Source organism: Barbus barbus (assembly GCF_936440315.1).
Source record: "Barbus barbus genome assembly, chromosome: 18".
NCBI classification, from domain to species: domain Eukaryota; kingdom Metazoa; phylum Chordata; class Actinopteri; order Cypriniformes; family Cyprinidae; genus Barbus; species Barbus barbus.
The window spans coordinates 9,711,319-9,731,148 of record NC_136746.1 but is presented as its reverse complement, the minus strand read 5'-3'; the positions used below and the strand labels follow the sequence as shown (position 1 = coordinate 9,731,148).

Below are 19,830 nucleotides of genomic sequence, written 5' to 3'. Positions count from 1 at the left end.
AAGTTGAGATTTTCTGCAGCAGCAGGCACAGTGATATTACGCAGCGCCTGAAAGTAGTCCCCAGCTACGTAACTAGTTATGATATAGCTGGGGACTACTTTCAGGTGCTGCGTAATATCATTGCGCCTGCTGCACCCATGGTACAGCAGCAAAGTTCCTTGATTATTACGCTGGAATGAGAGTATAGTTCCTAGCCATATCAGCCTAGAAAATCGCAGCTTTTCATTTTCCTTTCAGCTTTAAATAGGAAAATTATCGAAACTCTTTAGTCATTTTTGAGCGAGATGCTAATGGTCTAATCCGATTCAATGATCTATGCTAAGCTACGCTAAAAGTGCTACTGCCCGACCCGGAGATTGGCTGAATGGATTAAAAAATGGTAAAACACAACTGTTTAACTGTTGGGGAGTTGTAAAATGAGCCTATTTCCAAAAAAAGTGGAGTGTTCCTTTAAGAGAATTGATTTTGGGTCAGTTGTTTAATAGCTGCTGTAGCCACCTTCTCTGACTGATGATGCATTCAAGTGGTGTCTGAAAAATTGTATTTATGAGTTGGACGACCATGAAAAAAACCACAAATTTGTTATTACATGTGTAAAACTCTGAGCTTTCTTTAAGCCCACAATTTTGAATTTGGGGATTGTCATGTCATTGAGAAAATATGTCAAATGCAAAGGGTGCAGCATCTGTATTGAATACTGTAAATTTATTGAAAATATGTTTGTACAAAATATGATGTTTTTGTACAATTACAATAGGACATATAGCAATTCAATTAGCAGCAGCTTCATAAATCAAATAAAAACATAAAAATAACACATCATATTAAATCAATATGGTACCGTAGTGATCCAACCAAAGTGACATGTCATAATTACAACTTCCAAACTCATAAATACAATACTTCCCAGGAGGAACTGAATGCACTATAATAATTTGCATTGCCCCTGTCCATGGTGCTGAACTCTGCAGTTTGTTTCTTTTACAGATGTGACCATGCTTCTGCTGTACTAGACTCTACCTGTGATTTGAGGATTGTAATGTGAGTCCAGGTGCAGTCCCGTCATTTTATGCTGGTGGAGAGGAGCAAGATGCTTCACTCAGCTGCCATGACAACAGGACTTATCTTTGTTAGCTGGCTCTTGTATACGAGCGCACGGGGCAATCCCATTGTGTCGGTGCCAGAGGGTGGGGAGAAAGAGCGCTTGGAGCGCGTTCTGACCCAGGCCAAGGAGGGCATGCTGAGCCCCGGTGCAAAGCAGCGTCTGGAGGAGCTGAGTAATCTTGAACTGGAGGGGATCAAGGGTGGGAACAAATCCAATTCTAGCAGGACCAGACCCAACTTGAGTTCATTGAGACGAGGGTCCAAACTGCAAGGCAAGACCCTCGAAGCCTGGGGTGAGCAAGAATCGCTCAAGCAAACCGAAGAGGTGCCAACGGAAGAGGCCAACGCCTCTCTGGATGCGATCGATGAGTATGCGTACCCCGATTATAGGGGGAAAGGCTGCATGGATGAAACGGGGTTTGTGTTCGCCATTGGGGAGAAATTCACCCCGGGACCCTCCACCTGCCCATGCTTGTGCACAGATGAGGGTCCTCTGTGTGCCCAACCAGAGTGTCCAAAACTTCACCCTCGTTGCCTGCGCGTCGACACCAGCCAGTGCTGCCCGCAGTGCAAAGAGAAGAAAAACTACTGTGAATTTCGAGGAAAGATCTACTCCTCTCTGGAGGAGTTTAAGGTTAGCCCAACACATTAAGTGCTTCATTATCTATATGCCAGCTTTAACTAGGTTTATTCCTCTCTTTTATCTGTATTCAACAGTGTCAGGAGTGCCAGAGTGACCTTTATTTTATGGCAGATTATGTGAAGTCCTTGCATTTAGATCTTTACTCCTATGAATCTCTGTTCATTATTGAGTGGAATTGAATTTTTGTGGTCCAGTGGAGTTTTCTGTCCAGTTGAAGAAATCTAATGTGTGCACATCATGTCTTGATTATATATTGATTCCAGTGAGCCAAAAATGAGATTTCAAAATTGCACATTTTTTTCCATTTTTAATCCATCACTCTTCCTCAGCCCCAGTCTTTCCCCAGGGAGGAGGCTTGCAACAAGATAAAATATTATTTTTACTGCATTTTCTGCTCTGAAAGTGTGAAGAGTTCAATTATTATGCTAAACTAATGGTGACTTATCTTGCTTAGGCTGTTATGTAAGATAAGACGACAGGCCTTTTTTCCCTGTAAGGCCCTATTATGATGCTCTCTAATTTTGCCTTTAGTGAAAAACGCATGTCATCAGTTTCAGAGTTAGCAGCAGGTGCACAAATGATTCTTTTTGAACTGCGTGTCTCGCCCCACAGTGTAGTCAAAGCCATTAGCTGCTTCTACAGCTTATGCTCTTGATTTAATTTTCATTGGTTCCTCCTCCTGTGTCATTGGAGTCCTTATCCAAAACACCTGAGCTTTATGGCGAGCAGTGAGATTTATTAATGCAGAAGTCAGCACAAGCTCTTTTCACAAAGAGTGGTAATGACCAAGCACTGAATTTATTGGTTCTGCTCAGCCGCTCCTAATGCATATGCAGACTGCAAAGGTAACAATTAAACCCTCGGCAGAACAAAATGAGTCCCGGTATCATATCTGTTTAATCCCAGAATGTGAGCCTCTCAGGGGGGAGCTGCCGAATGAATCTGTGCTCGCCTCTGTTGAACTTTTCAATTTTAGAAACCCCCTGTGAATTTTTATTTTATTTTCCATCACAATTGGAGGTGACACATTGTCCTCTGTTTGATTCGTTGAAGATTGTCTCAGGAGATACTGTGTGCAGAAGGTTATTTTTACAGAAATGCTAATGCCAGAAAAGTCTTTTGTATTTTATGTTTGAAAGCAGAGAAGAAGCAGTGAGCAAAACTGATCGTTTGTTCATATATGCAGTATGTGATTTTCGGAGACATCTGTGGAGTCACATGAATGCTTGAGAAATCCACTCTGTGACAGAAAGACTCTGAATTTATCACATGAATACAGTTTGGCTCAGCTTCATAAATTGCATGTGGCTGTTTCTTCAACTATGGGCACTTTGGGTCCAGTGGATTTTTAAAAATTAAACACTTTTTGAATTTGCTACTTGATTTAATTTGTCTTCTAACAATGTCCAAACGTGTATGAATCGCATCAAAATTCCCTGAACCATAATTTCCACCACATCTGAAATCACCATTCATGAAAATGATGGTGGAGGAAATGACATTTTAAAAATTAATGGAATAAAATGGCAGAATGTTTACCCTACTAAGGCTAATTTTGTAGCTAACATTTTATGTATCGTGAATGCAGATATCTAAAAATACTTCCAGATTTTTTGCATACTTTGACAGAATGCAATTGTTAAAAATATTCAGTAACACTTTACTTAAAGCCTTTATGTATAATGCATAATAAAAGTAGTTTTAATGCATTAATTATGCCTTGTAATGCACCTTATAATGCATTGTACAATCTTGTGAATAACTGTAACCACAGTTAATATATTGGCTGCATCCGTAAACCTAGGCAGCTGACTTTCTGCCTTGCTACCTTATCAGACAATGACTTTGCAGGTAGCGTAATGGTTTAATGATCCACAACAGAATAGAATGAGTTTTGGCGAAAACTAAACAAATATTTAATTACTATAGTACTAAATGGAATGCACATGATTGCTGGATATCAAAGGCAGTGAAAGATACATCTATTCTGCCTGCCTTCAAAAATCGATCAGATGAAGGTATCTCATAAGACAGGAATTGAAGCTAACTTTGGATTTGCATGTGCCTTGATGCCTACCTACCTTGGACTGTGTCCTCTGATGGCAGCATTTTTCAGTTTTCGGATGCAGCCCCGATATCACTTATCAATTCATTGTTACACTATGCATTTTAAATTCAATTTAAATATTTATAACAAGATATAATGTGTTACAAAACATATTATGAATAATTATGATGCATTATACCTTTTAACAACCATTTATAATGCATTATACATAAAGGCTTTAAGTGAAGTGTTACCAAATATTCTGTAGACAAGTGTTATTTACCTGGATTTTGAAGGCTTCTTCTTATGCTGGGTAAATTATTAGTGGCAAATTTGTTGTTCGTGATGAAAAAATGCTGCAGCTGAGGGACAGTCATAAAGTATGTAAAATTGTATATATATAAATCATTAGTAACACTTTACAATAAGGTCAAATAATTACAATAATTAGTTGACATCAGTTCATTAAACTGACATTAACAATAAGGGTTAATGAAAATCAACCCTCTGGACCAAAAAGTGCCTGTAGTTGAAGAATCACTCAAAAAAGTAGACAGGTATTGATATTCATTCATAATGGACTGGAGCGTAAGGCACACCTCACGAGTTCCCCATGGACATAAATATGGAAAGAAAGGAAGGGAGATGAGCAATGCCAGAGGAAATGCCAGAAGGAATTAGGTGATGCATTGTTAATATACTCCAAGTGCTGTGATTGGCAGGATTGTTTGAGCGTGCTCTTCAATTAAACTGAACACTCATCAGTTTCCTCAAAGAAGCACGCCACAAATCAGAGCTCTTGTTCTTCCTCTGATGATTGTAATAGTATACCGAAGGTTGCTACAGAAGGTTTTGTTTCTCGTCTGCCTGTGTTTCCAGGTGTCTCCATGCGAGAAGTGCCGTTGTGAGCCCAGTGGAGAGGTTCTGTGTTCGGTGTCAGCTTGCCCGCAGACCGAGTGTGTTGATCCGAAATATGAGCCTGACCAGTGCTGCCCGGTGTGTAAGAGCGGTAAGTGGTTGTGTTCTTCCAGCCTTCCTCTCTTTCTCTATTATTCCACCTCATACCTCTCAAACCACCATCCCTTGAACCGCAGAACCCCCAGGAGCGAGAGAGAGGTAGGTTAGAATCGCTTCTGTAAAATGACCACTGAGACTTCTGTCCACTTCACTCAATTACCATACCATGAAGAAAATTCACAGAAAGCATGCACAGAGCCGCAGATCTCACCACCTCTCGTATGGCCTACGTGTGCATCCATCTTATTGTTCTATAATAGCCAGTTTACTTCAGTGAGGTGATGCAAACCCAAGGAGATCATATTTGTCTGCAGGCCTTTGTTTAAGATAGTTGCCGGCATGCATTATTCAGACAGCAATAGCACTAATGAACCTGCAAAGCTGCTCTGCTTGTTTCCAGGAGGTGAGGTGATTAGCACAGGCAGGTGTTTTTTTTTGTTGCAGTCTGCTTTCTCCAGCTCTAGGGCACAGATGATTAAACTTTTACACATGTTTTTTTTCCTCTATTTGGCTGCAAATACAGAAGTATAAGGTACATAAATGTACTCCCTCGTCAAAGCGCCCGCTGCAGAGACGGAAGTATTTTCAAAGCCATTCTACATGAAAAGCACCCTTGCACGGCAGCCTTTTTTTGCTCTGTTACAAAATCTAGTGAGCTGCCTACAGAAGCAGCATTTTAAGAGATGTTCAGCGCGCTCCAGACAAGAAGGTCGTTCCACGAGGAATCTGAGATACCTTCTTTTGGATGAATTCTTAGGCAGTGCATTACGTGTATACTTTTTTGTATACGTGTATAGTTTTTTTTCAAAATGTTCATTCGGTATGGAAAAGTTATTTATAAAATGGTTACACTTTTTTGAAATAAATATGATTTTTTTATATTATTTCATGTATTGACTATCATGAACAACTAATAATGAACAACAATTGGTTGGTTGGTACAGTGTTTTTGGCTGTATTTAGGCTGTATTTATTTGATACTGTAAAATCAGTAATAGTGTGAAATATTATTACTAATTAATTGTTACTTATTGTTTGTGCTGCTTAATATTTTTGAGGAAACCATGATTATTTGATGAATAGAAAGTTCAGAAGAACAGCATTTATTTGAAATAATTTTTGAATAATTTGTCTTTACTCCCACTTATGATTTTATACATACTTGTTGAATACAAAAAAAAATAATCACTGACTCAAAACTTTTAAATGGTAGTTTTGTATAGTATTGATCATTGTATTGATCATTCATAATACATGAGCTAACGTTAATTTATACATAAAAAAAAGCAAAAACATAATTATGTATGAGTATGTATAAATTAACATTGTTCTATAACATTGTGTACCAAATGCTTTAAAGGCTCATGAACTGCCTTTGTTTTTTTTATTTTGTACTGTTCTCTGAGGTCCACTTATAATGTTATCAAGCTTTTTACATAAAAAAAACATCATCATTTAGAAGTAATAGACTGCTTTCTGTCCTGTTTTAACCCCCCTCATCGGAACGCTCTATTTTTTGTCAGATTGGCTTCAATATAAGCTGTTTTCAGACTAACGAGAAAGTTTTGAGTTCTGAAACTTACAGGATGTTTTTAATAGCACAGTGACCTCGTACATGTAAAATGAATTATTTCATTGTAGTATTGTGCTGTTAATATACTGTAGCAGCATGTGTTAATTAAATCAATTGAAAGTCGAATGAGTAATGCTATTTATGTGATGACAATTGAGATGCTGCCTATGTAGACAGCAGACAGCGAGGCAACTCACTAGGTTTCTGAACAGACCTTTTGTTTGCCTTGTGCGTTCTGTTGTTCTCTTTTTGGCCAGAGGACTGTTTTTCAGGCGGGGGGAGGAAAGAAAAGCGGTGACCTCGGGTTAGTGTGTGAGTGTTCTGTGATTGGAACACATTACAATGTCTTGGGAGAAGTTTTCTGAATCAGTGTGGGTTATATAGAGCTGTTTGAGATGCTTTTAGACAGCATGTCCAAGACTTGCTTCTTGTGTACGCATGGATCCTGATCTAATATGGCACCGGCAGCCACGCTGCCTCCTTCAGCAGAAAAGAAATGATGACTTGGTAAATGGATCTCTGACTCGGCAGCTAAACTCTCAGCGTAGTGTGGACAATGGGGGGAAGGGTGATGTGGGGCAATTATTTTAAAGAGCACACATGTTTAAATGAATCATCTTGGCATTTGCTGAGATGCTGCCAAGACTCCCTGATCCAATATCTCAGTTGGCGTTTGGCTGTGAGATGGAATCCAAGGAACAAAAGCAGGCCAGTTTCATCAAGTCGTGCCGTGGTGAATTCAAACAGTTTTACAAATGTATGTGCACACTCAAGCAGTCAAGCTGTATGGTTTTATGATGGATTGGAAACATTTTTGCTCAACGTACAAGATTACAGCTGCCTAGTGATTTCATGGCGTGCTGTAATACCTGGCTTAGTCGCGCTTGCCAGGTAGTCTGTGATTTGATTTCATCTCAGAATTGTTTCGATAGATAAAATCACTCTGATACTCTGTTTGTGTTTCCTGTGGTTCCTCCGCATGTCTTGTGGGGGTGGATCACAGAGAGATGCAAGTGCAATGGGTGGCACCTCTGAGGCTTTTGCTGCGAATGTCTGAGCTACAAAGACTCCTGCACAGATGCAGTGCAAGAAGCAGCCAGATGCTCTGACCCCATGAGATTTGCACTCTTCAAAAAGTAAGACTTCAAAGCTTTGCGCGGTGACACCGGAATGGGTGCCGGCTGTGACAGCTAGTTCTAACATGGCATCTGATGAGGATAATAATCACATACACAAACTTAGCATTTGACAGGAGAACACCGAGGAGGCCTTTGGAATTTTTTAACGACTGACACTGGACCCATTGGAAGTACATGATTTCATATCGGGGATAGAGTCACTTCTGAAGGGCCAGACATTTGAGCCAGAAATGTCATGATTTATCACTCTGGAGCAAAAATGACATAATTGTAAGTTTTGACTAGAAAATTAATGATTATAAAGTCTAGCTTTGAATTAGGGCTTGTTTGATTTTTTTTTTTTTAAACTAATCAAATGTAAACTGAGGATTTACAGACAGACATTAAAAAGTTTGGGGTCAGTAAGATTAACGTAACGCACACGTAAAGCACTTAATACAGTAAAGCTAATTAATCAAAAGTAGCAGTAAATATTTTTATAATGTTACAAAAATTATATTTTTAATAAATGCTGTTCTTTTGAACATTCTATTTATCAAAGAATCATGAAATTTATCACAGGTTTCCACAAAAATATTAAGCAGCACAACTGTTTTCAACCTTGATCATAAGAAGAAATCAGAAATCAGCATATTAGAATGATTTCTGAAGGATCATGTAACATCGAAGACTGAAGTAATGGCTGCTGAACATTCAGCTTTGCATGCAGTCTTGGTGAACATAAGTGATGCCTTTTAAACATCTTACTGACCACAAATTTTAATGGTTGGGTGGATGGGCTGTTCACTAGAAACTATCATAAGCTTTGACATCAAAAGTAACAGATATAAATCGAATTTACACTATTAAGAACCCTTCAAGGACACAAAAAATGCTGAAATATTAGTGCTATTTAAGTTGAAAAAAAATTTGCTTCTTAGCATCAGTTAATGTATCTACAAGCAGGGGCTAAAGGAGAATTTCTAACCAGCTAAAACTTGACCCCTTGCTCAAAACAAAACTTTTTCAACTTTCTGTGTAAGTGACATGTCCAATAAATCAGAAGGAGAATGATTATTTAATTGGTACCATTAAGAGTCAATTACCATCTGATTTAGTGCTCCTTTGTATGAAAGACCGGCCCTTTGAGAAAAATGTGGTGTCTAAGGGATGAAATGATAATAGCTGCAGTAGAAATGGGGGCTGTCGTCTTCATTTTGGTTGGCAGACTTGACACTGAATGGGGAAGCAGTGAGGAGAATCGATTTCTAAATGGGTTGCAAGCATTTCTCTCATAATCATAATCTTGTGCTCGGTTCATGCTCACCACGGCATACCCAGCAGGGGCTACAAAAGCCTCCACCTCTGACTATTTTAGCTCAGGTCACAGAAAGCACACAATTCAAAAGATGTAAATGCTTGTAATTTGTTCGGTCATTAGAACGCCTCATCATTGAGCTGATTCATCTGTGGCCAGCATCAGCAGCTTTGCAGAAAATGCAGCAAACAGTGAAAGGCCACCTACATCTTCAAGGCCGTGGTGCACATTTCATCCTATTAGCCACAGTTTCATTAATTTTAAGCGGTTGTTAACACGTGAAAAGCATAAAGGGTGCATAAAGCAGTCACGAGGGCTGATATCTCTATTTGTTGCTCATGAAGAGCAGAGGTAAGCACCTCTTTCTTAGCTACTGAATGAAGAATTATGTTCCCGTGCAGAGCGCTGCCTGGGTCTGTTGTTGGAGGAGTATGCTGGGAGACACTTGAGGAAGTGCCATGGGGGAGATGAAAATGAACGCTATTGCTAATATCCACCCCAGGCAGTTGCTCATGAATATCAAAGAACATCTGTGAGGAGCTGCAATGCTGGGACTCAAAAAGAACGGGGTGAAAAAAACATCCCGATTCAGTCATAGCACTCCCGCGTTCTTTTCTCTCACTGAGGGACTGTCAGTAAATAAGAAACTTGGCATTGAGTGATTCTTTTGAGTGCTTTTAGTTGCTTTAAGATTTATAGAGAAAGCTGCACCAATATCACAAACTCCCAAAGATACAAGACCCTCTTTTAGGTAAGGATAAATGTGCTTTTATCAGGAATTTTTGTGTGATGATTAAAACAGCATCAACTGGCCATATAATCTTTAACCACATGCAATTAGTCACTATAAAGCTACACATAACTGCCTGGGTGCTGTGAATGAATCAGTGTTTTTGAACAAACAAGTGAGCAAATCTTTAAAATAAACAAATAGTTCTCTTTTACTTTCATGTACTGGCTATGACAATGAATATTTTTTCATTCGCTGAAGTATCTCCTTTTAAAAAGCATAACAGTTTTCCTTCTTTCAAAGGCTCATGGAATGACTCAAATCGGCACTGAACGAGTCATCGTAGGTGTGTTGTCTTTGACCTTAAAGGGATAGTTCACCAAAAAAATGTTAAATTCTGTCATTAATTACTTACCCTCATGTCGTTCCAAAACCTTAAGACCATCGTTCATTTTCAGAAGACAAATTAAGATATTTTGGATGAAGTTACGGGAATACTTTTTGTGTGCAAAGAAAACAAAAATAATGACTTTATTCATCTTGTTGCTTCATGAAATTATGATTGAACCACTGATGTCACATGGACTATTTTAACAATGTCCTTACTACCTTTCTGGGCCTTAAACTTTTCAGTTACATTGCTGTCTATGCAGGGTCAGACAGCTCTTGATTTCATTAAAAATATCTTAATTTGTGTTCTGAAGATGATCAAAGGTCTTGTGGATTTGGAACGACATGAGGGTGAGTAATTAATGACAGAATTTTAATTTTTAGGGGAATTATCCCTTTAAGTGCCCTCCGAAGGCAGTGGAGAAGGAAATTTACCCACCAGTCATTGCTAATCACTCCAACCTGAAAGAATTTTGAATAAAAGTTAAAACTGTGACATGTTACAAGGTGGTCATTTTCATTTAGTTGCGAATGTGAATTAGTTGCATTCACAGCAAAGACAGAAAGCTAAATTTATTTGAATAAATAAATGATCAATGACCATGCATTGTAAAATTATGCTAACAACTGGTATATGGATTTAACCAGATGAAAGAATCTGTGAACAAATCAGTGAATGAATTTGAACTAATCTTTTTAGGGAACTCAAAAGAGAGTCACTGAAGTGAATCAAAATATCTACTAATACCTCGTTCATGAGTTCACACTTACATATATTTAGCACGAGTAAGGTAATGCGTATTTGGCAAGTATAGTAATGCGTAGTTGGCGTGCTGTCCTGGGGAAGGGCTCCGGGCTCAGGAATGGCCCGAACCCAGAGTACCCCCCCATGGTGTGGCGAGAACTCTAGAATGGAGAAGGGGTGGTGGAGGGATGCTGATTATCCGTCAGACGAACAGAGGTATGTCAGCTGTATTTATAGCCGTACATTGATTAACTTGAGTGCGAACCTCCTGTGTTAATTAGGCTAAGTATCTGACGCGCTCCTCCCGAACCTTGTTAATAAAACATCATCATGTGTTACAAACAGGAAGAGATGCTTTTTATTTCCCTGCAGCCCTTTCCTTTTTGTCAACCTCCTCTCATGTGGGCCATTGCCTTGGCAACGTACAGGGAAACAAGCCCTCTTCTAGAAAGGCTCAGACAGTGGGGTCACTGCTAATCTGAGGAGGTTGCAATAAACATTTTGAGCATGAGCCAGAAGCCCTGAAAATCCATGTTGCTGGGGGGTAAAAGGGATCACTTGCATTTTCCCCCCCAAAAAAGAAAGAAAAAAATGGAAGGAGAAATATTCATGGGGGCTTAAGAGAGGCCCTAGAAATCATTTTCAGGCCTCAGCTCATCTCAAATACTTCTTTTTCTTTCTTCCTCTGGAGAAATATGTTCACCTGGATTTGTTGCGCTGATGGTTTTATCCGTTTGTAATGGGGCTTGATTCTCTGCGATACTGAAGGAGAGAAGTAGAGGACAGTGATTTTATATGCACAGCACCTCCAGCTCTCTGTACATTCTCCTGAAACACTATTTTTCCAGTCTTTTATGCCCGGGAGATGCAGGAAAGTAGGAGAACAGGATTTGAAAAGCAAACCGCACAGATAGGAGAATGTATTTAACAGATGTCTGAAATCAAAATGCCATGCATTTATGTTAAAGGCATCTTTCTCATACATGAAAGCTCAACAAATTAGAAAGATTCCTGGGGCCGGTTGTACTAGCTGTGTGCAAGTTACAGCTAAGCTTTGATTTGATGCAAAGTAACAGCATACACACTAATAAAATATTTTTGTATTGCAAGTTTAATTGTATTAAACTTGAAATGTTGAATTCTATATAAACTAAATATTTACAGAAGGAGTAGTGATTGGAATGAAATAGCAAACTGACTTAATTGCATTATACTTCAATTCTTTAGACATGGCAATGTTGACATTGACACTCATTTACATATTAAGAGAGAGAACATTATGTGAATAAATAACTTGGTTAGTGGCTCTTCAACTCTAACCCGACCTAAACAGCAGTGCTCTGTGTACATTGGTCTGTGTTGTGTATGTCTAATAAAATCAATCATGATAAATAAATGTTTTAAAATTTGAAAAAAAAAACAATTGATGACAATTTACTCACCCACATGCCATCTAAGATTTGGAACAGATTTGGAGAAATGTAGCATTACTTGCTGACCAACGGATTCTCTGCAGTGAATGGGCACCGTCAGCCCAAACAGCTGATAAAAACATCACAATAATCCAAATGTAGTGCTGGTCGGTTTAAACGAAAATCTGTCTCATGTTTTTTTTTTTTTTTAGGATTCTTACTGTTTCATGATTTATCATGTTTTTTCCCCCTGCCTGTGCCATCAGAATGCATAAAACAGTTGCAGAATCATGCATTTTAATCACGATCCAAACAAACATGCTATATGTAGCATGAACAGTTGATGTAAATCTGAAGCAAAAACAGAATGGTCTGACCTTAGCTTTGAGAAACTATACTACATAAAATATATATCTGCACAAAACGAACAGCAGATGGGCTGAAAAAGAGCGCAAATTCACTCTCTGACAGCAGGTGGGGCTTATGGAACAGCAGCAATACAGCATTTCCTTGGTTACCGCTTTAAAGAAAGCTGCGCTGTGCTTTTAAATACTACGTAATATGCATTAATGGATGTTAGATAAAAAAAATTAAAAACAAATTCTGAAAAAAATCTATAATTAAACAACACTGTATCAGACTTTACTGATCAGTGTGAACTTAATGCACTTAACATTATATGAAATTCAAGTTCAAATGGAGTTAACAAGGTTTTTGACCAGCAAATGACGGAGATTGAGTGTTTTGTCTGTCATTAGAACGGCTGTAACTGTTATCTGAAGCAGCAAATGCATCGCATTATGCTTTCATCAACTTTTACAGGTTATATGATGTTTATTGTAGCTATATGGGCACTTGGTTTTTCTTGTTGTTTAATACACTTGGTCAAAATCTCAAATTAAGCACTTATGCACAGGATATTTAAAACATACAAAAGTATTTTGGCTAGATGGCAAACCCTACTTCTTCTCTGTTTTTCAAGCACACAAAAACATTAACCTTTACAGACATAGTGTTTGAGTAAAGAAAACACTGTACTATTCAAACATCAATTATTTAATTACCCTTTCATTGCGAAAAAGCGGAGATCTGTCTCCTCCAGGTTGTGCGTGGCGCATCAGTCTGAATGCAGGCGGGGTGAAGTTACAAAGTTTTGCTGAGAGATGATCCAATGGCATTACGAAGTTTTACTGACAAGCTCTTTTTAATGCTTATCATTGGTTAAACATTTTTAAAACACTCTGATTTAAAATAATAATAACGAATTATAATAGAGATATGATGTTTGGATAATTTTTCACGGCACACCTGACTATGGCAACTGCCATACTCTGCCATACAGAAACGCCGCCCCTTTTCATATTTCACGCCCTGTTAACGGCCGTTTACAGTTTATGCCCAGTTAAAGAATTAGTTGTGTATTATAATTCTACAAGTTCTCCAACCATTAGAAGTGTATGCAGGTAATAGGGATCCCCACTCAGTTCACAACACTGTCTATGTTGCTTAGCCATGTATGCCAGTTTGTAAGCCGTTTTAATTTATTTTTATTTTTTTTATTCATACTGTGTGTTTTATTCAAACCAGTTTACTGTTTGATCCAGTATATTGCCCAGCACTATCCACAAGTAATACACAAATGACTCCAGTCAATCAATTATCATCTTGTGAAGTGAACAGCTGCATGTCTGTGAGAAACTCAAACCTCAAGACATTTTAAATTTAACCCATTGCTTCTGGCCAAAATACCTGCCCATAAGTTATAATAATGTCCTTAACAACTCATCTACGTCTTGGATGGTCTGAGGGTGAGCGAATTTTCATTTTCAGTATGGAGAGAACTTTTTGGTGCATTTTGTGTCAATATTGTCTTTATATCACCCATATTATATCGTCAGTATAAGCTATTATAAATAGAGGCTATACATAAATAACCAGCACCATATTTCAATGGTAAAATATTTTTTTTTAACATTTTTTTTTTTAGGCAAAAGAAGTTCAAGGATCAGGGATATACTGTACTGATAATTAAGAATAAACTGAAATTCACTACATTCTTCTCACATATTTGACAGTTATTGGATCACTGAGGGTGAACATCATTATTCTACTTTGCATTATTTTACAGAGATCGTATGACTTGCTAGCTGTTCTTTCTTAAGAATAAATGGTGCAATCAAATAAAGTAGTTACTAAGCCCCTTGTGTGTACTTTATGTTCCATTTTAAGTAAGAACTAACAAACGGCTGGTGCAACACTACCCTGGTCCACGGCATTGTGTGTGACTTATTATGAGAATGTTGAAATCGTTCATTAATGTTTTAGTGAAGTCCATCCGCTGGCACTTCCAGAATAAAATATACCCCTGCAAATCTGCATACACCTTCTCTATCCATCCCAGCCCAGCCATCATTTCCACAAAAGTAAGTAAATTTAGTGACATTTATAATGCATACAGCATACGTACTAAAGAATTGCATTAGAGGGCTTTCCTTTTTACTTATTCTCAGAACAGTGTGAGCTATGATCCCGGCTCTTTGAGAGAGCATCAGCTCTAATGAGCTTTAAAAGATCATGTCATTTTCAGGATCCAAGCTTTCCTTTCCTTCTCCTTTGCTTTTTATCTCAATTAGCACTGTACCATGGGGAATGCAATTCATCTCTGAATGGACCAAAGTCTTTAATGGTGCTCTCTCTTGAATTTAGCCTCTACAGCAGCGCTTTGATAGGCGGCGATGATAAGGGTCTGCTCAGCGTGATTAAACACTCCTCTCCACTGCCAAAAATGCAGCATGCATACTGCTCTACTGCTGTTTTGTTTGTTGCTGTGTACCCAACACATTTATCTTCCTCCCGATCCTCTTCGTCCTCCTTTTTCAACTTTCTCTACCCCCTCTCTCTGTGTACCAATGATCACATATAATGCGACAATACATAATCATGTTCTGTTATGCAACTGTTAAACATACATGGCAGCAGTATTAACACACATATAGTACAGAGTCATAGGGTGATCTGAAATATAACCCATTGTGATGAATCAGCTGCTTTTACTTCCACAGTGTTGATATTTGGGGGCAGGAATACGAAGTGTTTGCTCTGAAATGATTATAAATATGGATTGGATGACGTCTTGACAGCATTGGCCAAATATTCAAGATGATTGATGTGCCCGCATTCTTTTTATGTAGTCTTCCATCTTCTATGATAATGTCTTTTAGAGGCTGAATACCAATTCATCCTTATTTGAGGGATGTAAATGAAGCTGCGCCTATAGGTAGCATTTCTCTTTAATGGCATAGTTTTTGTATTAATTTTGTCAGCTTGACAAAGCCATTATTATCTTTTTGAGTTTTTTTTCTAACCTGAAACTTAAAATTTAAATTCTAAACCTAACTACATCCACCAAATTCAGCATAGTCCTGTAGCCTGTTCCGGCAGTTTCTCATAGCTGAAGAATACTATAACTTCCATTGAAAAATTCTGACTATAAAAAGCCATTTTACACAGCATGTTCTCGGTTTATTATCAATGGAATGGAGGCAGCCGGAGCTTTCCAAGCTCATTCGCAAGTATCCTGCTGGTGTGCATACTGCACATGATCATATTTTTCATCTTTTCATGGCTGCTGCGTACTAATAATGCATTTAGCTCTTATATGTACAGTAGTTCCCAGCAGAATAGCCATATATGTACAAAATCTATTCCTTGATTTTCTATATAGTGCCAATCACTATAATAGGGAGTAGTGAATGAGAGTAAATGCAGCAAATGTTCACACCCAACGGGGCTTGGCATTAACTTTTAAAAAAGACTTTTATGACTAAATTCAAGACCAACTAAATTCAAGACTTTTTAGTTTGTGTTCTGTTCTATGAAGAAAAACATTTTTTTAGAAAAAAAAACATAAGTTTTGCTCAAGAAGAACCTTGGCAATTTTGCTATCTCTATTGAAACCCAAATCTCAAAAGTGCTAATGTTTACTCTTGTTTTACTCCTTTGTCTGTCTCTGCATATTTTGGCAAGTCTTCTATGCCAAAATATATTCTATGTCAAAAATTCTATTGTCAGAATCTGAATTCCTTCTGTTCAGCTTGCTACCATGCCCCTAACTCTCACTACTGGCTGAGCTGGAAAGAGATTGACAGATATGAGCGGATCGCTCTAAATGTTTAGATGGTTCCTGCGAGGCTTTTTTACACTTTTGGGGGAGATAAACCCATGCATGTCCTACTTACAGAAGCCAATGAACAATAAACTAGGTTAAGAGAATGTATTTTGACATAAACTTCACCTTTAGCTTTATTAGCTATCATTTACATGCAGCACAGGATGCAATATTTACATATTCTAGCATGGGGCTGAAGCAGTATCATACACTGTTTCACACCCCTAATCATTTATAAGGCAAATAAATGCCAAGCTTGCTGCCCATCGTGTACTGTGTAAAATGCCATTAATTCCTTCTAGAGCTTTCAAGCTGTGTTCACCAAACTCAGCACAGTATAGGCTTTATTTTTTTTCGAATTGATCAGACTTGATTGTCCTGTAGTGAAAAGCCTTCCATCCATACATTTATTTAAGCTTTAAACTATTCAAACATTTCAAGCAAGGTTTTGTCTAGCCAGTGTCTGAGTTTGTCATGACAAATTCTCTTTTTCTAGATAACGTATGCCTCTGAATGTGACAAGTCATTTAGTGTTTGTCCTGATGAGTCATTTTAGACCTGCATGGTCCAGTGCATGATGTGGCATAGAAGTGCCAATCTATCATCCACTGGCTGTAGTTGGATGTTTTCTTTTTTGCTTTTGTTCATGGTATTTTTGCCTTTACAGTAATAATAAGACAGTTAAGACCAGACAGGAAACTAACATGGGATGCATTCCGCATGAACACAACTGCTTTCTGTGTGTCACATGCACGTGCACAAGCCACTGTACCATGGCTTTGAATACTCTTGTTTGTTTTATACCATGTCTTTTTTAATTCTGTTTGCCAGTGTGTTGGTTTCATCGATAGCTATTTGCAGAAACCAGCTTTACTCAAAAAGCATTATAGCTGGATTCAAGTTTAAACACATACATTTGTATAAATGTTTTACATTTTGAAAGAGCACTTGCATAAGAGTAGTTAAAAATGTATGCAGTGGAAGAGCTTTATAGATTAGCACACTAAAGATTTGAGTCTGCACTTGCGGCTTGATAAATGTTTATGGTGCACCGAGAGCTCAGCAATTACTCCTCTATGAAGTTATGATACAGTCATGTTTTATGGAAGGCCTGATATTGAACTGTGCTCTACAGTGTAAACATCTTTAGAGGTACTATTGTCCTATGAAACATTTAACACCATTGTGATAAAGACTGATTGCCATCTGTGGGTTCAGTAAGGAATGCTTTCAAGATGCCAAGACGAAATGTCCCTGCCTCAATGAAGTGAGCTGCATCAGGGATCCACACTGCAACTAAAATTGTCACAAATGCGGCCGGAAAATGTGCAAGAATAATTTATTATCTATTCCCAATTGGTGACAAGTGGGAAAGCTTTGTGTGCATCCATATTCAGATTTGTCAGAGACTATCTTGTGCATACCTGTGTTGAATGTCAATGAAAAATGACTCGTATGTACAGGTTGTTTGTAATGAATCATTTGAAATAACAGATTCAACAGTTTGAATCAGATTCAGTGAATCATTTAGAGCTGGTACTGAGATTACAAGTAGCTCCCTCACTGAACTGCCAAGCATTTTTAATGGCCGATTCAAAATGAACCAAGAATCATTAAACAGAAGCACCATCTAGGTAGCATATCTCTCTATTGGCTTTTTTTTTTATTTGTTATTAATCAGATACGATCTTATGCACACCAGTGTTGAATGCCGATGAAGAAATTACTCTTATGAACTGGTTGTTTGTAATAATTTTAAATTACAGATTCATCAGTTAACAGTTTGAATCAGATTCACTGAATCATTTAGAGCTGTTACTGGGTTTACAAGTGGCTCCCTCTCTGAACTGCCTGACATTTTCCATGTCCAGTTCAAAATTAACCAAGAATCATTAGTTGGAAGCTGCACCTAGGTAGCATATCTCTTTATTGTCTTATTTTTAATTAATCAGATATGATCTTGTGCATACCAGTGTTGAATAACAATGAAAAATGACTCTTATGAAGTGACTGCTTGATATGAGTTATTTATAAAGATTCATAAAACAGATTGAATCATTTAGAGCTGTTACTGAGTTCACAAGTGAGTCATTTTTCAAGTCCGATTCTAAATGGACCAAAAATCATGACTGTTTCACGGCAACATTTTGTTGAATAAATTAACAATGGTGTTCTTAAAAAAATTGAATATTTTGCAAATTTTTAAAAGCTTAAAAAAATAAATTATTGGTTATTGTTTAAAATAATGTCCAAATATACAGTTGGATCAACTGTATGTAAAGTTTTTTTGGGGGTGGGGGGTGACATTGTCATCATAATCAAAACAACATTTGACTTTTGATGTTTATACGGCACAAATATTATGATTCAATTGAGCATATTTATACTAAATACAATTATAATAACACCCTAGATATTATACCTTTGTCACAGCTGTAGCAGAATGAACTGAAGTGTCTCTGTCGAGCGATTTTGTAATTTATCAACTGAAAAATCATTTGCCTCTTAAATATTTAATTCATAATTTCTTTGTTGGTCTGCGGCCTCGTACATGCAAAAAAATAACTGTCTCGGGTCATAGTATTGTGCTTAGATTGACTGCTAACTTGAAAACATCATAAAACTTACATGAGGCCAGTTGACATAATTTCAGCTTGATCCGTGACAGTTACTGCCACTCAAAACCAGGGCTTGCAGTTGTGTTGGCAGATCTCAACAGGCTTTCTCACAGTTTGATGCAACCTCTCCCATCTGTGCACAGGGCCAAACTGCTACGCGGACACAGCGGTGATCCCGGCCGGCCGAGAGGTTAAGATCGATGAATGTACCATCTGCTACTGCACCTACGAGGAGGGCACCTGGCGTATCGAGCGGCAGGCCACCTGCAGCAAGAACGAGTGCCAGCCGAGCTAAGGCTCGAGACCCTCAGCCTTCACCCGGACAGCTGCGGAGATCTTGATCACCCGTCCCAGCTGTGGTCCGTAATGGGCTCAGCACGGCAGCCCTGAGCCTCACACGCAGCCAAGACACCGGCATCACGACATCCGTCGGTCATTTGTGACCGTTCATGACTATGAAATCAGAGTGTCCTGTAGCATGCAGCAGACGGGTCAATTAACCTGGGAACAAGACCAAGGGCCAGAGTGTGAAACGCTACTTTCCTCTCGCTACCACAGAGCCTCTGAGTTGGCATGGAGTCATGACGAGTGATGCGATTCATACGTTAGAGTTACGTGTATAGTCTTAGGCATGGGGTCGAATTCAACTATATTAATACTTCAAGTTTATATTGAGATTTATAACCCATATAAAGGATATTTATTTATGTATGTGCTGGTTCAACGATTATGATTGGATTCAGATATCTGATTTACAGTGAAATGATATTTTTTATAGCCACTGTATTTTGATATGCTGTAACGTTTTAATACCGGATCGACTTCAATCCGTCTTATTAGAATGTATAACGCACCTACAGCTGTCAATGTGTCTGGAGGAAATGTTTCGTCAAAGACTGTCAGGAGTGACACAGAACATCTAACACAACGTCAGGATAGTCAGCAGA

General features: G+C 38.3%; 1 protein-coding gene across 1 annotated transcript; it reads left to right on the top strand.

Annotated features, from left to right (window-relative positions):
* Positions 1–1,069: 1,069 nt before the first annotated feature.
* LOC306884599 (brorin-like) lies at positions 1,070–19,178 on the top strand (the record flags this gene model as incomplete). Its single annotated transcript, XM_079440597.1, has 3 exons — positions 1,070–1,738; positions 4,674–4,803; positions 19,027–19,178. The coding sequence occupies 3 exons, from the start codon at positions 1,070–1,072 to the stop codon at positions 19,176–19,178; spliced, it is 951 nt and encodes a 316-aa protein (XP_079296723.1).
* Positions 19,179–19,830: the final 652 nt, after the last annotated feature.